We start from the raw sequence: 18,912 nt of genomic DNA, 5'->3' as shown, positions 1-18,912 counted from the left end.
AATTTAAGTTATCAGGAGATAATATCATGACTTAAGGAGACTTTCAGATAAGGAAGGCGGGTGATTGAAAGGAAAGAAGATCAAGACAAACGCAAGAAGAGATATGCATGAAGAAGGAATTCTATGAAGAATAGAATACTTGGAAGAAAAGATAACTGATTGATATATTTTAGGAAGCAGAATTATATTCAATACCAATTAGAAGATTATCTTGTAACTGTGTAGTATATAAACACAGACATAGGGTTTACACTATATGTGTTATCGAAATTGAGATTAATATTCTTTGTAACTCTAGCAGCTCTCGTGATAATTTGTTCATCACTGAGAGAGGACAGTTCCATATTATAACAGAGTTTATTGTATTGAATAAAATCTGTGTTCAGTTACTTGTGTTATTAATTCGATTTGATTGTAGTAAACACTGTATTCAACCCCCTTCTACAGTGTGTGTGACCTAACAATGTGTAAATGCATGCATGTATGAATATGTATTACTTTATGGACGTATGCATGAATCTATGTAATAATATGTTTAAATCAATATGTATATTAATTATGCACCAAATGATAGATATTAATAAATTAATGATGAGATAACATAAATATTATATGAATCTTTATGTAAGGGTTAACATCTGAATTATTTAAAATAAATTTTTGTTTATAAAGTATGTATATTTTTATGATGAATATATAATAATGTGTTTCATATAAAGAGGCATATTAAAGATGTTTTTATAGAGGTAATAAAGGTTATATGAATTAATTTGTAGAAAAGTTCTATGGAGACCACATTTTTATCGGAGATCTCGGAGACCACCTATGTTCTACAATCAAAACACTATGAAATATATTATTTTGTGAAGTATGTTTTACAAATATCACTAATTCATTAAAATTTTTGAAGATCATTTAAGTTTAATAAGTATAATGTATATGTTCTGCAACTTGACTCAAATGTTTTGCAAACTAAACATGTTTCGTAGAATACAATATTTTGTAATGTTCTACATGCAGTACATGCATAATGTTCAACATTTTGAATCAAATAATGATCTTTATAGAACATAATTCGCAAATAACACGTTTTGCAATGTTTTTATTCAAGATTTTAGTTGCAGAACATAAGTGGTCTCCAAGGTCTAAAAAAACGTGGTCTCCATAGAACTTGAGTCATTAATTACACATATATTTATTACACTTAATTGGGATCTTCACGAAAACGGGCATGGTTTACGTATATCTTATTCTCAGACACTGCTCTAAACGGTATATACGGGGTTTGGTTGCCTGATTGATTGCTATAATAATGAATGAGTATTATGGTTGAAATGAATATTTATGTATATTAATTAAACTTTTTATGATTAAATTTGCTCAGCGAACCCCGTTTGTATTATATATATATATATAATAGATGTTGATAGTACATATAGCTCCTGCAAGGTCTAGTCCTGGACTCATAACTCCATATAGCTCCTGGAAGGACTAGTCCTGGACCCCTAACTCAGTCTAGTCCCGTACACTGCCAGTCCTGACTAGCCCAATCCCGCAAGCCCAACCTTGAGAACTCTCAGCACGTGAGGCACTGGCCCAGGCCCATGACAGGGACAACTGTCACACATCAATCATGGGAATAATCAGGGCACCTGTCAGAGGATCCTCAGAACATTCCCCGACCAGTCTTGCGCTGACACGTGTAAAGCATCCACTCCAACCAGGTGTCCTCCGCTCCCAGAACCAATGGCTACGATTTAAAGGTACCAACCCCAAAACCCTATCCTTAGGCTATAAATAGCCCAAGAAGGTAAGTTTTTGGGGTTAATCACTCTCTCACACTCATATACACACACAACAACCCTTCATTCATATTTATCTTTATCTTCCCCAAAAGCGAGTTCTTACTCTCACACCGGAGGGACCGCGAGACCAAAACCCCCTTCTGGTGTTGTTTTGTAGAAACCCCACCACAGCTACACATCCACAGCGGCGAAGGATCCAGGCACGGCGTCGAAGGAGCGGCCCCGCCACCAGGAGTTATCATTTGGCGCTAAAAAGAGGGGCTCTCCATCCTTGGGTCTCGGAGCCCCTAGATTCACCTTCATCAGCAAACTCTTGAAAGAGTCCATTTCTTTAACTTGTAAGAACCCAAGCAACCAAAATTTTCCATAAATATGAATGTTTTTATTTAAGCCACGTTTGTGTGTGCTCGTTATTTTAGGTCACATTTGTGTAGGCCCCGTTTTGTTGATTTAAGCCACATTTGTGTGTGCTATTGTTAGTTTTGATCGTTTTAGAACCCAAATTTTGCTCTAGTTTGAATATTGCTTTGTATTTTACAATCCTGCTATACTTGTTCTACCACATTGTTGAGTAGTCCCAGAAGATTGTTTAAACTAGTCCCAAGAAGCTATTTGTTAGTGCTTGTTATTATTCTGGGTAGTTTTTGCAATTTTCAAAAAGCAACCTTAGATCGATACTTTCTGTAGCATATTGTTATTAGTTGTTGTTGGTATTGTTGAGAAATGGCAAGACCAGGAAAACATACTTCTGGGAGACCATCTGCTAGTACTCAGGTCCAGGAGTCGGGCCACTCCCAGGCCCTTGATGCAGGAGCTGGAGCGTTCCAGGAGCAACCATTGTAACACACTCCCGTCGTGGAGAGAATTGTAAACACCAGGGACGCCAGAAGCCTTATTGAGCTCAACCAATCCAAGTACACTAATGTTCTAGTGGCCGAAGAGCACATGGCCAACCTTACAAGTGATGAACTGGCAGAAGCAATCAGGCTCTACAGGCAGGAGCAAACCCGACTCCAAGAAGAAGCCGAACTTTAGGAAGAATCGGAGGAGTCCGGGGACTCCCAGCAATCAAAAAGATCTGTATTTGATCGAATTGGAGCTAAGGGAAAGAAAATCAAAAAGGATCAAGGTGATAAGAAAGAAGCAGAAGCTGCTAAGCAGAGAAGGTTGGAAGAGATGCGGGAGCAAATCAGGAGAGAGGAAGAAGCAAAGCTTGAACTAAAAATCCAGAAACGGATGTAGTTAGAAGAAGAAAAGCTACTGGTTAAGTCCAGGACCAAGAGAACCCGGAGGGACCCCACTCCGGAGCTGATTTCTGATGATGAAGAAGAAGAAAAGCAGAAGGACCTGAAAGACATGATCTATGAATTGCAAAGAAAGATGGACATAGACTCAAGAGTAGAAATTGGAGAAACATTAACTCCTTTCAGCCACTCCTTGGAGGCCATTCCCCAGCAGCGGGACTTGAAACACTACAACTTTGACTCATTTGATGGTCTAGGAGACCCGGAAGAGCACCTGAACTACTTTGAGCAGATCGTGCAGATATATTACTACAATGACCTGATGAAATCAAGGTTCTTCGCATTAACTCTTAAGGGAGGGGCCTGTAATAACCCTAATTTTTGGAATTTCTGAAACACGGATGAATAGTAACTTTTGTTGATGATACTGATTAAGGAAAATTATCAGATCACGCTATATAGGAGTACTGTTATGGAAATTCTAAGATCGTATTAGTATTCCATAAAGTAAATAAGTGTATGTAAAGATCGTCAGAATCCAAATTCGAACACTTTGATTTTTCCCGAAAATCCACCAGATACCGAAAGAATTGAGTATAAGGTAAGATGATTAAAAGGATTTAAATTCAAGGATTACAAGAGAGGATCATAAAAGGAATATAATGTATTGAGAAAGGTTAAGGGAACCCAAGTAATAAGATCCCGGGTATGATCCCTCAAACGATAAACGAGAACGAAAGTTAAGTGAACCGTATAACAGATCAGCGGTCATTAGTCAAGTAATTAGGAGTTAATCAAAGAGTTAGTGGATGATGATGTCATCACACCAACAAGAAGAGGACAAGTGTGGGAAGATGACATGGGAGGATGACATAAGCATGACCAAAAGGGAAGGAAGTGTTGGTTGATTATAAACCATACACATTTCACCATTGTTAAAAGGTAATTAATCAAAACAAAAGCAAAACAACCAAGCCAAGGCAAAATAAATCACAAAACACAAATTAGAAGTTGACTTTTGCTTTCCAAGAACAAAAGCTCTCGGCCAAAACCAGAGCAGCAACTTCAAACTACCATATGTCCTTCAATACTCACTCAAATAGTATGTTCTATAGCTCTTTGGAAAGGTATTGAGATGGACTACAACTCTTGTTCACAAGTCTTGTCCAAATAAGCATGGTAAGACCCTCGTTTTTACAGTTCTTTCAATCTGACTTTTAGAAACTTCAAAACCTAACTTTGTGTTCTTGATTTCTTTGGAAAGATTAAGCTTGTAGGAGGCTCCCTAAGACTTCCTAGCTACTCTAATCACTCCAAGGAAGGTATAACACCTCCAAACCCTAACTTTACTTTGAGTATTATGATGGTTTTGATGGTTATAGTAAATGAGAAGCATGATGCTTGTGTGTTTAGAGTTTGGATTGGATTTGTAGTGAATTGGATGTTAAAATCTTATTTATAGTTAATGAAACTTAAGTATAGCTAGTAGTTCATGTGTGGGGTTGTATAAATTGGAAAATATTGAGGTTTGGGGACTGATGTAGTAAGGTTTGGATGAGGGTTGGTTGTATTGTTGGTTGTGAGTTGAATGGTGGTTGTTTGGAGTGGTTTAAAACTTGGTAATCGTGTAAACATAGTCGTCGTAATGCCCAATTTCATACAACTGCTTGTTCTTAGTGTTTGGGACAGAGATCTAACTATTGAATCTGTGACTTTGCCATGTTTAGATAGTTCATGTTACGAGCTTCGTTTTGATATGTGGTTCGCTTGAATCCGATGTACGGTTTAGGAGAAATGACCGTTTTAAGTAACGGCGTTTCGCGAACGAACCATTACCCCTCGCCTTACTTTGAAACATAGGTTAAAGACCTTAAAGGACTAATTGGAGTATGAAACATTTATGTAAAGTGTATTAGGTAGTTGGTAAGGAACTCGCGAAAGAATCGCCTTAAAACTCTTAACGGTTAATTTATTAAAAATGGTGGAGCCGAGGGTACTCGAACGACGTATGTGATTTGTTAAGCGTAGAAATGACCATAAGCAAACGTTAGGGTTCAATTGGTTAAAGTCTAGTTTCTTAAGCGACCGTGGTTTAATTCCGGCTTATGTTGTTGTTCATAGGTTACCGGACCCACTCTAAGCTTAAGTCTACCTCGGAGCACTCAGGCAAGTTTTCTACCCGTTATACTGTTGTTGTGATGTATATATGTATATGCATTATCTTGTGATAAGTGCATGATTGTTATTAGCAAATATTGCGATATATTGGAGCATGCTGATATGGTATATATGCATGTCTGTTTCGTAATCTTGATATCTAATTGTTGATTCAATTGCTTATAAGTTGCATAATACCTATGTTAGAGATAAACAGTAGTTGCGTATACCCTTAGTATAGGGGACCCAAAGGTGAACATATTTTCTAAACTGGGAGACGATGTTCCCGAGTATATTATATATATATTTATATATATATAATTAGTTTTCAAAACTATTATTCGAATAAGGTTTATTCGATAACTTTATTTCACTTAATGAATATTATTTTGAATATTCATTCGAGGACTTATGACTCCACTTATTTTATTTAATGAATATTGTTTTGAATATTCATTCGAATACTTATGACTCCGCTTATTTTATTAAATAATATTCTTTATTTTATTAAAGAATAATGTTTCGATAATCAAACTTATTTTCGATTATTCAAATAAAGATCGTACTTTCATATAAGTATATCTTTGGTTATTTATTATTCATTTCAAGTATGAGTTTTAAAACTTCTACTTCAATTATTTTTATAAAGATTATTCTTTATGGGAATATTATTTAAATAATAATATTCAGATATTTTCTAATATATTGGGACTGATTTATTTTATTAAATCAGCATTACTCCAAACATTCTTAAAAATGTTTTCGAGTCTTCAAAATGATTTTTAAAGGTTAGGGCGGATCCCAAAACTCATTTTCTTATATTTAAGATCTTCCTTTCGAAGGGGATTTAAAAACTCGCTCAAAACCTGAGGGATCCGGCTCTGTGGTGTATTTTATATTCGCAACAAGGTTGCTGTTTTGATAAAAGAGTTTTTGATTACTTACCCAACACTCGGGAAGTAAAATTCTTGGAACAAGTTAATCCATTAACAGGCACCGCCTGGGAAATATCGGTGAGTTTTCCTTTCCAACTAGATACGACTTTTTGGTGGAGCCGTATTAACAAGTTTCTACTTGGGGAAAGGGGGGACGAGCTTTACGTTTCAGAGTCATGGATTTCATCTGAACTAGGAGTGGCGTAAGTGGTCGAGTGGCGCCGGCCCAGCCTTATTATATTGGCCCAAATGGCCTGGAAGTTCCGCTAAGACGGTCCATTCCTTAGGAGTCCAGTGTTCGGTTGACAAGTAAATCCGACAGGTTCTCCTCTACATGTAGAAAATGGTGGGGTTGCACTACTGCGACTGATCATCGTAAGTGGTCTTCCTGGCGCGGTAAACTCCCGTAATGAGTTCATCATCCAATTGGATATTTCTGCAACACTACCCAGAGCACTTCGATAGAAAGGCTACGGCTGGGCGATTGTTGAGTGTTGGCAGGGTCGAGTTTTCAAAATGATGTTTTCATCAAATGAAGTATCTCGTAACTTCATTTCATTTTGATGATATTTCAAAGATTGATTATATACAAGTTTTGTCGTGTAGCTTCATCTATGGGATGAACTATATATACCTTGAATGGTGGTAGTTCAAGTAGTATTCGGAAAAAGATATAAGTATATTGGAGTATCTTGTAACTTCATTTTTTCAACTTATATCTAGTTAATGATTATCTTATGAATGACAAAGGTTTTCAGAAAAACGTTGAGACAAGGTTAGATATATGAGATCACCTTGCAACGATATTTTTATACAGTTATAAACTGGAACTCTATGTATATTATACATTTCAGAGGATTTCAAAGATTGTGAAAAGTATATATGTATATATATACTGAATATTTTGTGACTTGGTCGCGTTAAGATATCAACTTGGTTCAATTCTTCTTGACCAAGACTTTCATGAGTGCTATGAGAATGCTCATATATTGTTATTCATTATACATATTATTTCGGTGGGCTTGTTGCTCACCCTTGTTTTCTTCTTTCATCACACAACAACAGATAGACAAGATGAACATGATCAAGCTCCCAATTCGTGAGCAGTTAGGAAACGTTCCGCAGTTTCCTGTAGGCGTTGATGTCGTTGTAGTTGAGGTAGGAACTACCAGTAGGCTAGGCTTACAACTTTTGTTGTACCAGACTTATGTATCTTTATGAATTGTAATAATGCCAAATAAATGTAAATTTATTCAGAAACCCTTTTAAGGTGTAATGGCATATAATAATGGAATAAAATGACTCGTGTTATTTTTGGATATTCATCTCTGAGACTATAACTTGTGGTGTGTGTGTTTATTGTGGGGTCACAATACAGAGTAGTTGATTGTTTATTAAGATTGGGTGTTATTAAGGGAAATGGAACTCGTGACAACCCGGATCCCCGACCCTGGATTTGGGGGTGTTACAGGGCCCATAGATAGTTCAGCAGGATCCCCTCCCGCAGCATCCATAGTTGGAAGGAGTTTCGCGCTTCTTTCCTTCGAAGATTTCGGGCAAACAAAATGCACGAAATGCACATGTGCCACCTGGAGACAATCCGGAAGCATGACAACGAGTCTCTCTCTGCATATATGCGTCGGTTCCAGGAAGCAATTAACAAAATATCGAGCTTGGATGAGAGGGAAGCTTTGAGGATTTTCAGGAGAAACTTGGACCCAGAGAACAATGAGAGATATATCGTAGAACTGATCAATAAGGAGCCACAAAGTCTGGCAGCGGCTTACTCCATGGCTGCCAGGTTCATAAAGGAAACATATGTGCTCCAGACAATGAGGATGACCCGGAATGGGGGGTCAAGGAGCAAAAACACTGATGACCGACCGAAAGGGGGTTACCATCGGGATAAGAAGTTCAAGAAAAACCAACAAAGCCAAGAAAGATAAACTACTCCGGTTTTTCAGAGACTTGGTCTTAAGCAGGAGTCAAAGAGCGATCCAGGACCTGCGAAGCAACCCCGGGAGCCGAAGCAGGAGCCGGACTGGACTCATCTCAACATGACCCGTGAGGAAATCTTGAAGGAGGTAAAAGATAAACCTTTCTATTATCCTCCTAAGCCAATGCAAACTCCTCCGGAGAGCAGGACTTACAATAGGCAGTACGATTATCATGAGACCCATGGCCACAAAACTGAGAACTGCTTATCACTCAAGTACTTCATTGAGGACCAAGTTAAGAAAGGAAATATGAACAAGTACTTAGTCCGGGACAGCAAAAATAGGGGGAAGCATAGAAGAGAGGAAATAATGTAGTCAACGTAGTCCTAGGAGGCTCCCACTCCCCACTTCGGAGCCCGGACTTGGGCGAAGAAGTGCTCTCAATACAATCACTCCCAGACCTGGTGATATCCTTCAACAGTAAGGACTATGAAGGAGTCAACCCTTATCACAATACAACTTTAGTTATCACTTTGGACATCTTTGATAATGAAGTAAGAATAATGCTCATAGAAAATGGTTCCTCAGTAAATATTCTCTTCAAGCACACAATGGATTGAATGCAGTTAGGGAGTGTCCACTCAAATGATTATCGGGAGGATCCACTCTATGGGTTCAGACACAACTTAGTCCCGATTCAAGGAACTTTATATCTACCAGTCATTTTTAGAACTGCTCCTAACCAAGTGACTCATGTAATCAAGTTTTATGTCATCAACACTCCTTCGTCATACAATGGAATCATTGGCAGGTCAGCTCTAACCATGATGCAAGCGATAACTTCAATATCCCATCTCAAAATCAAGTTTCCAACCCCGACAGGAGTCGGGGAAATAAAAGCAGATTATGGAGTTGCTGAAACATGCTACAGCCAGGGGTTGGTCATGGCAGAAACCCACAGGATAACAAAAGGAAGGCAACAGTCCTTCGCAAGCAACAAAGCATTAAGAAGCACTGACCTCGACCAAGGGAAGAAAAAAAAAAGAAGTACAACTCATTGAGTCAAGTCCAGAATAAGAAGCAAATATTACAAGTCCGGAAGAGCCGGCAAGCAACCAAGTTATGGTAGTCGACAAGACAAATCAGGTCCTAGACCAAGCTAGTCCCACCATGCAAGCAACCAAAGAATCAGAACAAGCCAACTCCTATCTGAAGAAGAACTCTGAAGCCCAAATTCATCAAATGGTTTCAAACAAAGAACAAGCAAAAATCGAAGCTGCAATAGAAACAAAAGAAGTCCAGGTTGATGAAAGCAGTCCTCGCAAAAAGGTGAAAGTTGGGTCAGGACTCGAAGAGTCCTTCAAGGAAAGATTAGTGTCCCTGCTCCGGGAGTACAAAGATGTTTTTTCCTGGAGTCCAAGAGACATGCCCAGACTACATGAGTCCATAGCAATGCACAGCTTGGACGTCAACCCCAACAGAAAACCAGTCAAACAGAAGAGAAGGAATTTCTCCCAGAGAGGCAAAAAGCCATAGACGAAGAAGTGGAGAAGCTACTCAAAGAAGGAATCATCAAAGAAATCAAATATCCGGAGTAGCTAGATAATGTTGTTATGGTGAAGAAGTCCAACGGCAAATGGAGAATGTGTGTGGACTACACTGATCTGAATGATGCATTCCCAAAGGACCCATACCCTCTCCCAAATATTGATCAATTGATAGATGCCACCTCCGGACACATCATGCTAAGTTTAATGGACGCCTTCTTCGGATACAACCAGATCAAGATGAACCCAAAGGACATACCTAAGACAACATTCATAACTCACAGGGCAGTCTATGCTTATGTGATGTTGCCCTTCGGACTGACAAGCGTAGGATCAACTTACCATAGAGCCATGAACAAGATATTCAAGTCCCAAATCGGAAGGAACTTGGAGTGCTATGTCGACGATATGATTTCCAAATCAACAACCATACTAGGACATGTGGGGGATCTGAAGGAGTGCTTTGACAATCTAAGGAAGAACAAACTCAAACTGAACCCAGAGAAATGTACCTTCGGAGTAGGAGCAGGAAAGTTCCTAGGATTCATGATCAGCAACAGAGGCATAGAAGCCAATCCGTAGAAAATAAAAGCAATTCAGGAGATGAGGGCTCCTAAGACCCAAAAAGATGTGCAGAAGTTAGCAGGTTCCCTAGCAGCACTCAGGAGATCTGTCTCAAAGCTAGCAGAGAGGTGCTTACCATTCTTTGACTTACTCAAAGGAGCAAGCAACAAGAAAGAAGTAAATTGGAGCCCGGAGTGCCAAAAGGCATTTGAGGAAATCAAGTCCTACCTCTCTCAGCCACCAGTCCTAACTAAAGCTCAACCAGGAGAGCCCCTCTGCTTATACTTATCAGCAGGGGCACGAACAGTAGGAGCTGCCCTAATCAGGGAAGAGAATGGAAAACAGCAACCAGTCTACTACGTAAGTGAAGTCCTTAAAGATGCGAAAACTAGATACCCAAGACTGGAGAAGTTTGCCTTCGCATTAGTCACAACTTCAAGAAAACTCAGGCACTACTTCCAGGGAAGAAAAATCAGAGTGGTCACAAATTAGCCTCTAAGGAAGATAATCCACAAGCCAGATGTCTCTGGAAGACTTGTCAATTGGGTTGTGGAGTTGAGCCAGTTCAATTTAAACTTCATTCCCAGGACTGCCATTACAGCTCAAGCACTTGCAGATTTCACAATCGAATGCAACTTCCCGGAAGAAGAACCGAAACCAATGAACATAGATCTAGAGAAAGAACAAGATGCAAGTCCGGGAGCCTGGACCTTGAAAGTAGATAGTTCCTCAACAAGCGAAAGGTCGGGAGCCAGACTCATACTGAAAAATCCTGAAGGATTCACCATTCAAACAGCTATATTTTTCGGCTTCCCCTCAACAAACAATCAGGCCGAATATAAGGCGTTGATTGCAGGACTAAAGCTCTCTAGCACCCTGAGGGTCCAGGACTTAAAAATCTACAGCGACTCCCAGATAGTGGTCAAGAAAACAAACGGAGAATACATAGCAAAAGACCCTATTATGGCGAAGTACCAATTACTAGTTCAAAGTTACTTAGCCTCAATACCAAACCATCAAGTCCTTCAGATATGTCGAGAAGAAAATGAAGAAGTGGATATTCTATCCAAATTAGTCCGGAACTCATCAGATCTAGACTGCTCAGTTTATTTCGAAGAACTCCATAAACCATCTATTGAATCCGGAGAAGTCTTGGAGATCGAAAGCAACCAGAACTGGATGACTCCCTTCATCAACTATTTGGAGAAAGGGGAGCTCCTGAAAGATAAAGGAAAAGCCTAAAGATTGAAAGCAAAAGCAGCCAAGTTCTTCCTCGAAGAAGGACTACTCTACTGAAGGACCTTCTCATCTCCTATCCTAAAATGTGTCGGCCCAGAAGAAGCAAAGTACTATTTGGCGGAAGTGCATGAAGGATATGCGAAGATCACATGTCCGTAAAGGCCCTAGCCCATAAGATCATAAGACAAGGCTACTACTGGCCAACTATCCACCAAGATGCAATAGAGTTCGTGAAGAAATGCAAGGAATGCCAGCTCTTCAGCAATGTGTCCCAGATCAGCCCATTCCTACCATCCTCAGTCCTATCACCTATCCCCTTTACTGTCTGGGGTATTGACATCATGGGACCCTTTCCCCGGGCCAAAGCAGACCTCAAGTACTTGTTAGTCTCGATTGATTACATGACCAAATGGGTTGAAGCAAAAGCAATGAGGATAATTAATCAACAAGACTGTATAAAGTTTATGGATAATATTTTGATGATGTTCGGGATACCACGAGTCCTAGTATCAGACAACGGGCCACAGTTCATCGGATCAGAATTTGAGTCCTACCTTCAGGAGCGCGGGATTAAACAAAAAAAACATCAGTAGCATATCCCCAAGGAAACAGCCAAGTAGAAGTCACCAACAGAATCCTGCTCCGAGGTATTGAAAAGAGACTTAAAGAAAACAAATGCAAATAGCTAGAAGAACTACCAAGCGTACTATGGTTCTACAGGACAAGCCCTAGGACAAGCACCGGAGAAACTCCATTCAAACTAGCTTATGGCACAGAAGCAATGCTTCCTATTGAAGTTGGATCCCCTTCTCACAGAGCAATAAACTTTGAGGAAGAAGAAAATGAAGAAGGACTCAGAACAAACATGGAGCTAATTGATGAGGTCCGAGACCAAGCTGTAGAAAGAATGGAAGAATACAAGGAGAAAACAAGAGAGCACTTCAGTAAGAAGTCCAGAGTCAAAAACTTCCAAGTTGGAGAATTAGTCCTTCGAGACACAGAAGCATCAGATCCCACAAACACTGGAAAGCTAATGCCCAATTGGGAAGGATCATACAAGGTCAAAGAAGTCCTGAGGCCAGGAACCTACAAACTCCTTAACATGGATGGCTCAGAAGTCCCAAATACTTGGCATGGACTAAGACTAAGGAAATTCTACCAGTGGGAAAGAACAAACAAAGCAACCAAAATCTTGTAGCCACTATGGCAAGCAACCAACTTGTTTTCCCTTATATTTTGTATGAATGATTAATGAAAAGCATTTCCTTTTTACATTTATCAAAGCTAACCACTAGTCCGGACAAGCTATTAGTCAGGACTAGAGCAACCATTTTTACTTAGAATTAATTTTCTAAACAAAAAAGCTAACCGCTAGTCAGGACAAACTATTAGTCAGGACTAGAGCAATCATTTTTACTTAAAATTAATTTTCTAAGCAAAAAAGCCACCACTATTCTGGACAAGCTATTAGTCAGAACTAGAGCAACTATTTTTACTTAGAATTAATTTTCTAAACAAAAAAGCCACCACTAGTCCAGACATGCAATTAGTCAGGACTAGAGCAACCATATTTACTTAGAAATAATTTTCTAAGTAAAAAAGCTACCACTAGTCCGGATATAACTATTAGTCAGGACTTGAGCAACTATTTTTACTTAGAATTAATTTTCTAAAAAATAATCACTAGTCCGGATAGGCAATTAGTCAGGACTAGAGCAACCATATTTACTTAGAAATAATTTTCTAAGTAAAAAAGCTACCACTAGTCCGGACATAACTATTAGTCAGGACTAGAGCAACCATATATACTTAGAAATAATTCTCTAAGTATACAAGCCATCACTAGTCTGGACACAACTATTAATCAGGACCAGAACAACCATATTTACTTAGAAATAATTTTCTAAGTAAAGAAGCCACAACTAGTCCGGACATCTATTAGTCCAAACTAGAGCAATCATGTTTACCTTGAAACAATTTTCTAAAAAAGCAACCACCAGTCCGAACAAGCTATGAGTCTGGACTAAAGCAAAAACATTTACTTGGAATTATTTTCAAGTAAACAGCCACTTGTCTGGACCAACTATGAGTCAGGACTAGAGCAAACATCTTTAACTTAGAAAAAACTTCTAAGGCAAAAATAAACTACAATAGCAAAACAGAATAATAGCAGTGAAGGCAAACATTCAAACCTTAACCGGACTAAAAGTCAGCCCGGAGCAAAGTACGAGAATTACAACAGCAAAGGATTAAAAGTCTTATAGCAACATCAAATTACAATTCAGAAGAAATTAAGATTCCGGAGCATCAGGAGGTAGGAAGCTGGGGCAAGGACCATCGAAAGGCTCCGGTTCCCCGAGTCCCGCCTCAATATGCTGTTTCGCCTTGATAAATTCTTCAACAAAGCTCTCCCAGTCTGCCTCTGGATTAGTTTTAATATGCCTCTCGACAATCAACCAACAACGACCAACCTCCGTAGCACCAGCATTGGCAATTGCTGTGTCATACTCCTCGGACCTCTTAAACTCTTCAATGACTTTCGACTCCGGCCTCACAGAGGAAAGCTGCTTCCGGAGTTCAGCTAAATCGGACTTTAAATCTGCGACATCCTTCTCAGCTTTCTCATCCCGGGTTGTGACGTCATTAAGTTGCTTATTCAGTCCGGACAAGGAAGTATCTTTGATAATAATTTGATCCCTCAAATTATGGATCTCAGCATCCTTATCAGTAATAGCGGTCCGGGCATCCTTAAGCTCATTATAAGTCAGAGAAACAGATCCGACCATATAACCACCAAGCTGCAGAAAACAGAGATACTTAGAAAATTATTCTAAGGAAAAGGAATAGATGATAAACAAGAACATAAAAACAATGTAACTGACCCCAGAGCCGGGAGAATTCCTTCATAGTTGCGTTGAATCCGGACTGGTTCATCTTCTTCCATTCAGCCTCCGAAGGAATCCCGACCATGAAACGAGCAACCTTAACTTCAAGCTCCGGACTACTGGCATCCTGACTCTCAGCATCCAACCCTTTCCCCTTGTCAACTCTGGACCCAGCATCAACATCGACATTCTGAGCTCGGGGAGGCTTTTTCCTAGAGCTCTGGAGCCTTTTCTTCTTTCGGACACCATCAACCTCCGGGACCTCTCCAAGAGGCTCCAACTCCTCCATATTGGCAAACTCATCACCCATCTCCACATCAACATTCGGCTCCGGAGCCCTGTCACCTGAATCAGCCTCTAGACTGGAAACAGAGTTGCTCTGTGACCCCTCCTCCATAGAAGCATTAGATCCGGACCCACCAACTGCAGCTTTTTTCGGCAATTTGAGAGCCTTCCCAAAGCCTTTCAAAGCATCACTATATGCCGAAGAAGACATGTCCGGATTATAATGCAGTAAACCTGTCAGAAAACAAAGCAAAAAACACAAGTTAAGATACTAAATTTACAAAAACCAAACACTACAAAGAACTACAACAAAATAAAGCAATCCGGACACAAAAATAGATAACTTAAACCCTATCCTATGCATAGTTTTGTGCATCATAAAAGTATCACGGGTCATCTGGAAACCCAAACATTCATGTTAGGGCGGAAACACGAGCTAATAATACACGTAAGTATACGCGTTCGCAAGTAATATAAAATACTTTCTAGTTCATTCTCACATAGACTCAGACTAATTATTGTTCAATTAAACTCACTCACCAATGTATCATTACTTCTCAATGTTAAGACACTAACACTTATAATTGTTGACTAAATATTAACTACAATTAACTACTAAAATTAACCACTTAATTAACAATTTGAATTAACAATATTAAAACACTCATGAGATCACAACTTCATTACTACTTTCTTCAATAGTTATTGTTATTACCCTTAGCATGCAACAGTGATGATATTAATCGAATAACACGAAACTGATAAAAGCCAACTTTCATTGTACTAATACCATTCTACCAAACATCCATAATTAAGATAGAAGTTGAATAGGCATCAATTATGTTGAGTCCCTATATATCTACAGAAATTGATAACATAATGATTTAAGCACAAGTTATTCCTTTTGATTACACAGGGTGAATAAAATGGTTAGAGTTACCCACTAATCATGCACATCATACATGAACCTATGCTAGCATGGCAAGTTCTAAATCTCGAGATCCACCGTCGCTTCACAAGAGATTAACACCCTATCTTATATGTTCGCGACGCACATAAGACGAATACGCACAACCAATACTAGATATCATATAATCATCACACACTAAGGTATTAAACAATTAACTAAAGAATTCCATAGTAAATCCGTTACGACCCCATGATCACGATTAGCCCATGATAGCACTTATCGTCATCATGGGTTCATATGAAAACATGATAAATAAACACAAGAGAATAATTACTAAACTAATTATATTAAACCAGAGTACGTCACAAGAGTAATTAGGTTCAAAAGCAAGAAAACTAGCATCCAACGTTACAATGAAATAAAGAATCACAATGGTATCCCTGTAGCGAGCGTTAGGTTAGCAGATCCCAGACTCTAAAAGCCTTAGGTCACTAGGCACAAAGTCCCCTAAGAACTTAATAACTCGAATACCAAAGAGCCCACTCGCGATCAATTATGCATAAACACATACTTCTTCTTCTTTTTTTCCTTTTTTCTCTTTTTCTATATTTTTTTTCTTTTTTTTTTCAAAATTTCTGAGCAAGTGCGTTTCGCTCCATCTTGCTCAACCCTAGACTACTCGCAGAAACCTACGAGCCGGCTACTAGCCAATTGACGCCTAGCCACAACTAGCAACAAATTCCATTTTTTTACTCCATTTTTTTCTTTTTCATGCCTTTATCACTAAGAACCTATTATCAAATTCTAAGCATAATAACTAGATTAACCTCGAAAACAATCAGATCATAACAACAATCTAGTCCTTAAGCATTCGCTAAGACTTAGTGAAAATACAAGTGCTTCTAGCATGCATATCAACTTACACGACTCAATCATCACTTTAATGCCATCACTACACTCGTATCAACATCACAAATTAGTCGATAAATCATCGCAAGAGGGATCATGGCATATGCATGAGCTATATGATATGATAAACAAATAAAGCTATATATATAAAAAAACTATATGGCAAAAATTATGCAACTATATAAACTAAACTATCATGAATATGCAGCTATATGACACACACACAAAATATTCATTAACTACCACCCCCAAACTTAAAATCTTCACTGTCCCCAGTGAAGGTAGTAGAAAGGAACACAGGGTATACCTACTCGGAGTCATCATCATCATCACCCTCAGTGGGTGGAGTATCAGGCGGCGGGTATGCAGAGTCCTCACCAAAAACTGGCCACTGGATATCAGCTCCAAGGCCCCGAAAAGCAGTCCCTAATGCAAGGGTGAGCTCCTGAGCAAACCTGCTCTGCGTCTCGTACATGACATCCATCCGCCGTGACAGCCTCCTATACTGGGTATCTGCCATCCCAGCACCCTCCCGAGCTCTCGAAGAACCAGCCTCATCACGCCTACGCCTAGCCATTGTAGCACCTCGTGCTGGACGCCCTCCTGGAAGACGATAACCTAGCCCATGCTCCTCGGGCTCACCACCGGTCCACTCCTGCATCCCATTCAGAGTCCCAGAATCAATCGGAGCGGCCGGCAACTGCAACTGCTCATGAGATGGCCAGTTCACTCCCACTGCTCGGCAAAGCTTCATGACCGTGGATGCATAAGGGATGTTCATGTGCTTAGCTCCCCTCAAAAACTTCAGAATCCCTTGGTAGATGAACTCACCAAGGTCCACATAGTACTCCTCATTCAAAATTCCCCACAATAACTGTGCTCTCTCAACTGTGACCTCATGTGCATGCGAAGAAGGCAGAATATTAGTATATATAAACGCATTCTATGCACGGGCATACCTGTTCATAGCGATCATCGGGAAGTGACGATACTCATTAGTTCCTGTCTTGAAGGTCCAAACTGTGCCCGGCCTACAGAGAGTAGCACAAATCAAATCAAAGTCGAAATCCTCCGCAGTCTTCTCATTTCAGTTCTCCTCCTCGGGCTTCCTCTCTCGCTGCCCAATCACACGGCGAATCGGCGCTGGGTGATAATCAACCGTCAGCCCTCGGACCACAGAAAACCCATTCTTCTCGGCCTTTGCGTTCGCATAGAACTCGCAAACCACGCTCATTAGCACTGCTTCAGGCGACTCACAGAAAGCTATCCACCTCTTCTCTGCAATCATAGGTAGCAACTCACCATCCCTCCCCGATGGTAAAAACCCCCTCTCCTTCTGAATCGGCTTCCCCAAAAGCCTAGTGTACTCCTCCTCCGCAGCCCTGTCATTCAACCGAGGCCTCGCAGCAGTACCCCTCGATGAATCAACAATAGGGACTGTGCTGCTGCTATCAATAGTCCTTGCTCTCTTGGGTGCCATTGAATCTGAATAAAAGTGCTTGAGAATAGTGTTTTTGTGTTTGGGAGAGAGTTTGAGTGTAGAAAGTGTGTGCGAGATGTATGGGATAGGTGTATGTATATATAGGGTATGGATTAGGTTAAAATTAGATTAGGAGTGGGTTTGAGGGATAAAATCATGGGGTAATGGGAAAAGAAATCGTGGGTAATGGGGCTGTAATTTATTTTTTTGATTTTCTGATTTTTTTGGATTTTTTATGAACTTAAAAAAAATTCTCACAGTCGACCCCTGAGCGGTCGCTCAGCAGAGCTGAGCAGGAGCTCAGGGTGTCTCTGGAAAAAAAAAATTTGAGCCCGGTTTTTCTGATTTTTTTGTGGTTTTGGATAGGTTATTAACTTCTAAGGGTTCATGTAACAACAAATCATGGGTTGCCTCCCACGCAGCGCTTCTTTTTCGTCATTAGCTTGACTTTGCGTACCTTCCTCAAGTTGACAATAAAATGGCACTAACCACTTCTCGGTTTGCCGTGTCCCCATAGTAGTGCTTCAAACGCTGACCATTAACCTTGAATGCCTGGTCCGGATCATTCTCAAAAATCTCCACCGCTCCATGTGGAAACACAGTTTTGACGATAAAAGGTCCAGACCATCTTGATTTCAACTTCCCAGGAAAAAGTCGGATACGAGAGTTGAATAAGAGAACTTGTTGCCCCGACACGAATAACTTAGGATGTATCTTCCTATCGTGCCAGCTGCATCTAAATCCAGGTTCAACTTTTTCAACGCCCAATAGGCCTTATGCTCAAGCTCCGCAGGTAAATGACATCCCTTACCATACACCAGTTGAAACGGGGACATACAAAGTGGAGTTTTGTATGCTGTTATGTAAGCCCAAACAGCTTCATCGAGCTTTAAAGACCAATCCTTCCTTGACGAACAAACAACCTTCTCTAGAATGCGCTTGATCTCTCTGTTAGACACTTCCGCTTGACCATTTATTTGTGGATGATAGGCAGTAGCAACTCGATGATTCACAT

At 39.9% G+C, this 18,912-nt stretch overlaps 2 protein-coding genes across 2 annotated transcripts; both read left to right on the top strand.

Moving 5' to 3' along the window:
• The first annotated feature begins 10,228 nt into the window (after positions 1-10,228).
• LOC141695389 (uncharacterized) lies at positions 10,229-11,431 on the top strand. Its single transcript, XM_074499637.1, has 2 exons — positions 10,229-10,638; positions 10,777-11,431. The coding sequence occupies exons 1-2, from the start codon at positions 10,229-10,231 to the stop codon at positions 11,429-11,431; spliced, it is 1,065 nt and encodes a 354-aa protein (XP_074355738.1).
• A 146-nt stretch (positions 11,432-11,577) lies between these two features.
• LOC141695388 (uncharacterized) lies at positions 11,578-12,626 on the top strand. Its single transcript, XM_074499636.1, has 2 exons — positions 11,578-11,804; positions 12,149-12,626. Exons 1-2 carry the CDS (start codon positions 11,578-11,580, stop codon positions 12,624-12,626), a joined length of 705 nt encoding a protein of 234 aa, XP_074355737.1.
• The last annotated feature ends 6,286 nt before the right edge of the window (positions 12,627-18,912 follow it).

This window comes from Apium graveolens, chromosome 11 (genome assembly GCF_009905375.1).
Source record: "Apium graveolens cultivar Ventura chromosome 11, ASM990537v1, whole genome shotgun sequence".
In the NCBI taxonomy this organism is placed as follows: Eukaryota; Viridiplantae; Streptophyta; class Magnoliopsida; order Apiales; family Apiaceae; genus Apium; species Apium graveolens.
Note: the sequence above shows the minus strand (reverse complement) of the source record. Positions and strands in the feature narration are given on the sequence as shown.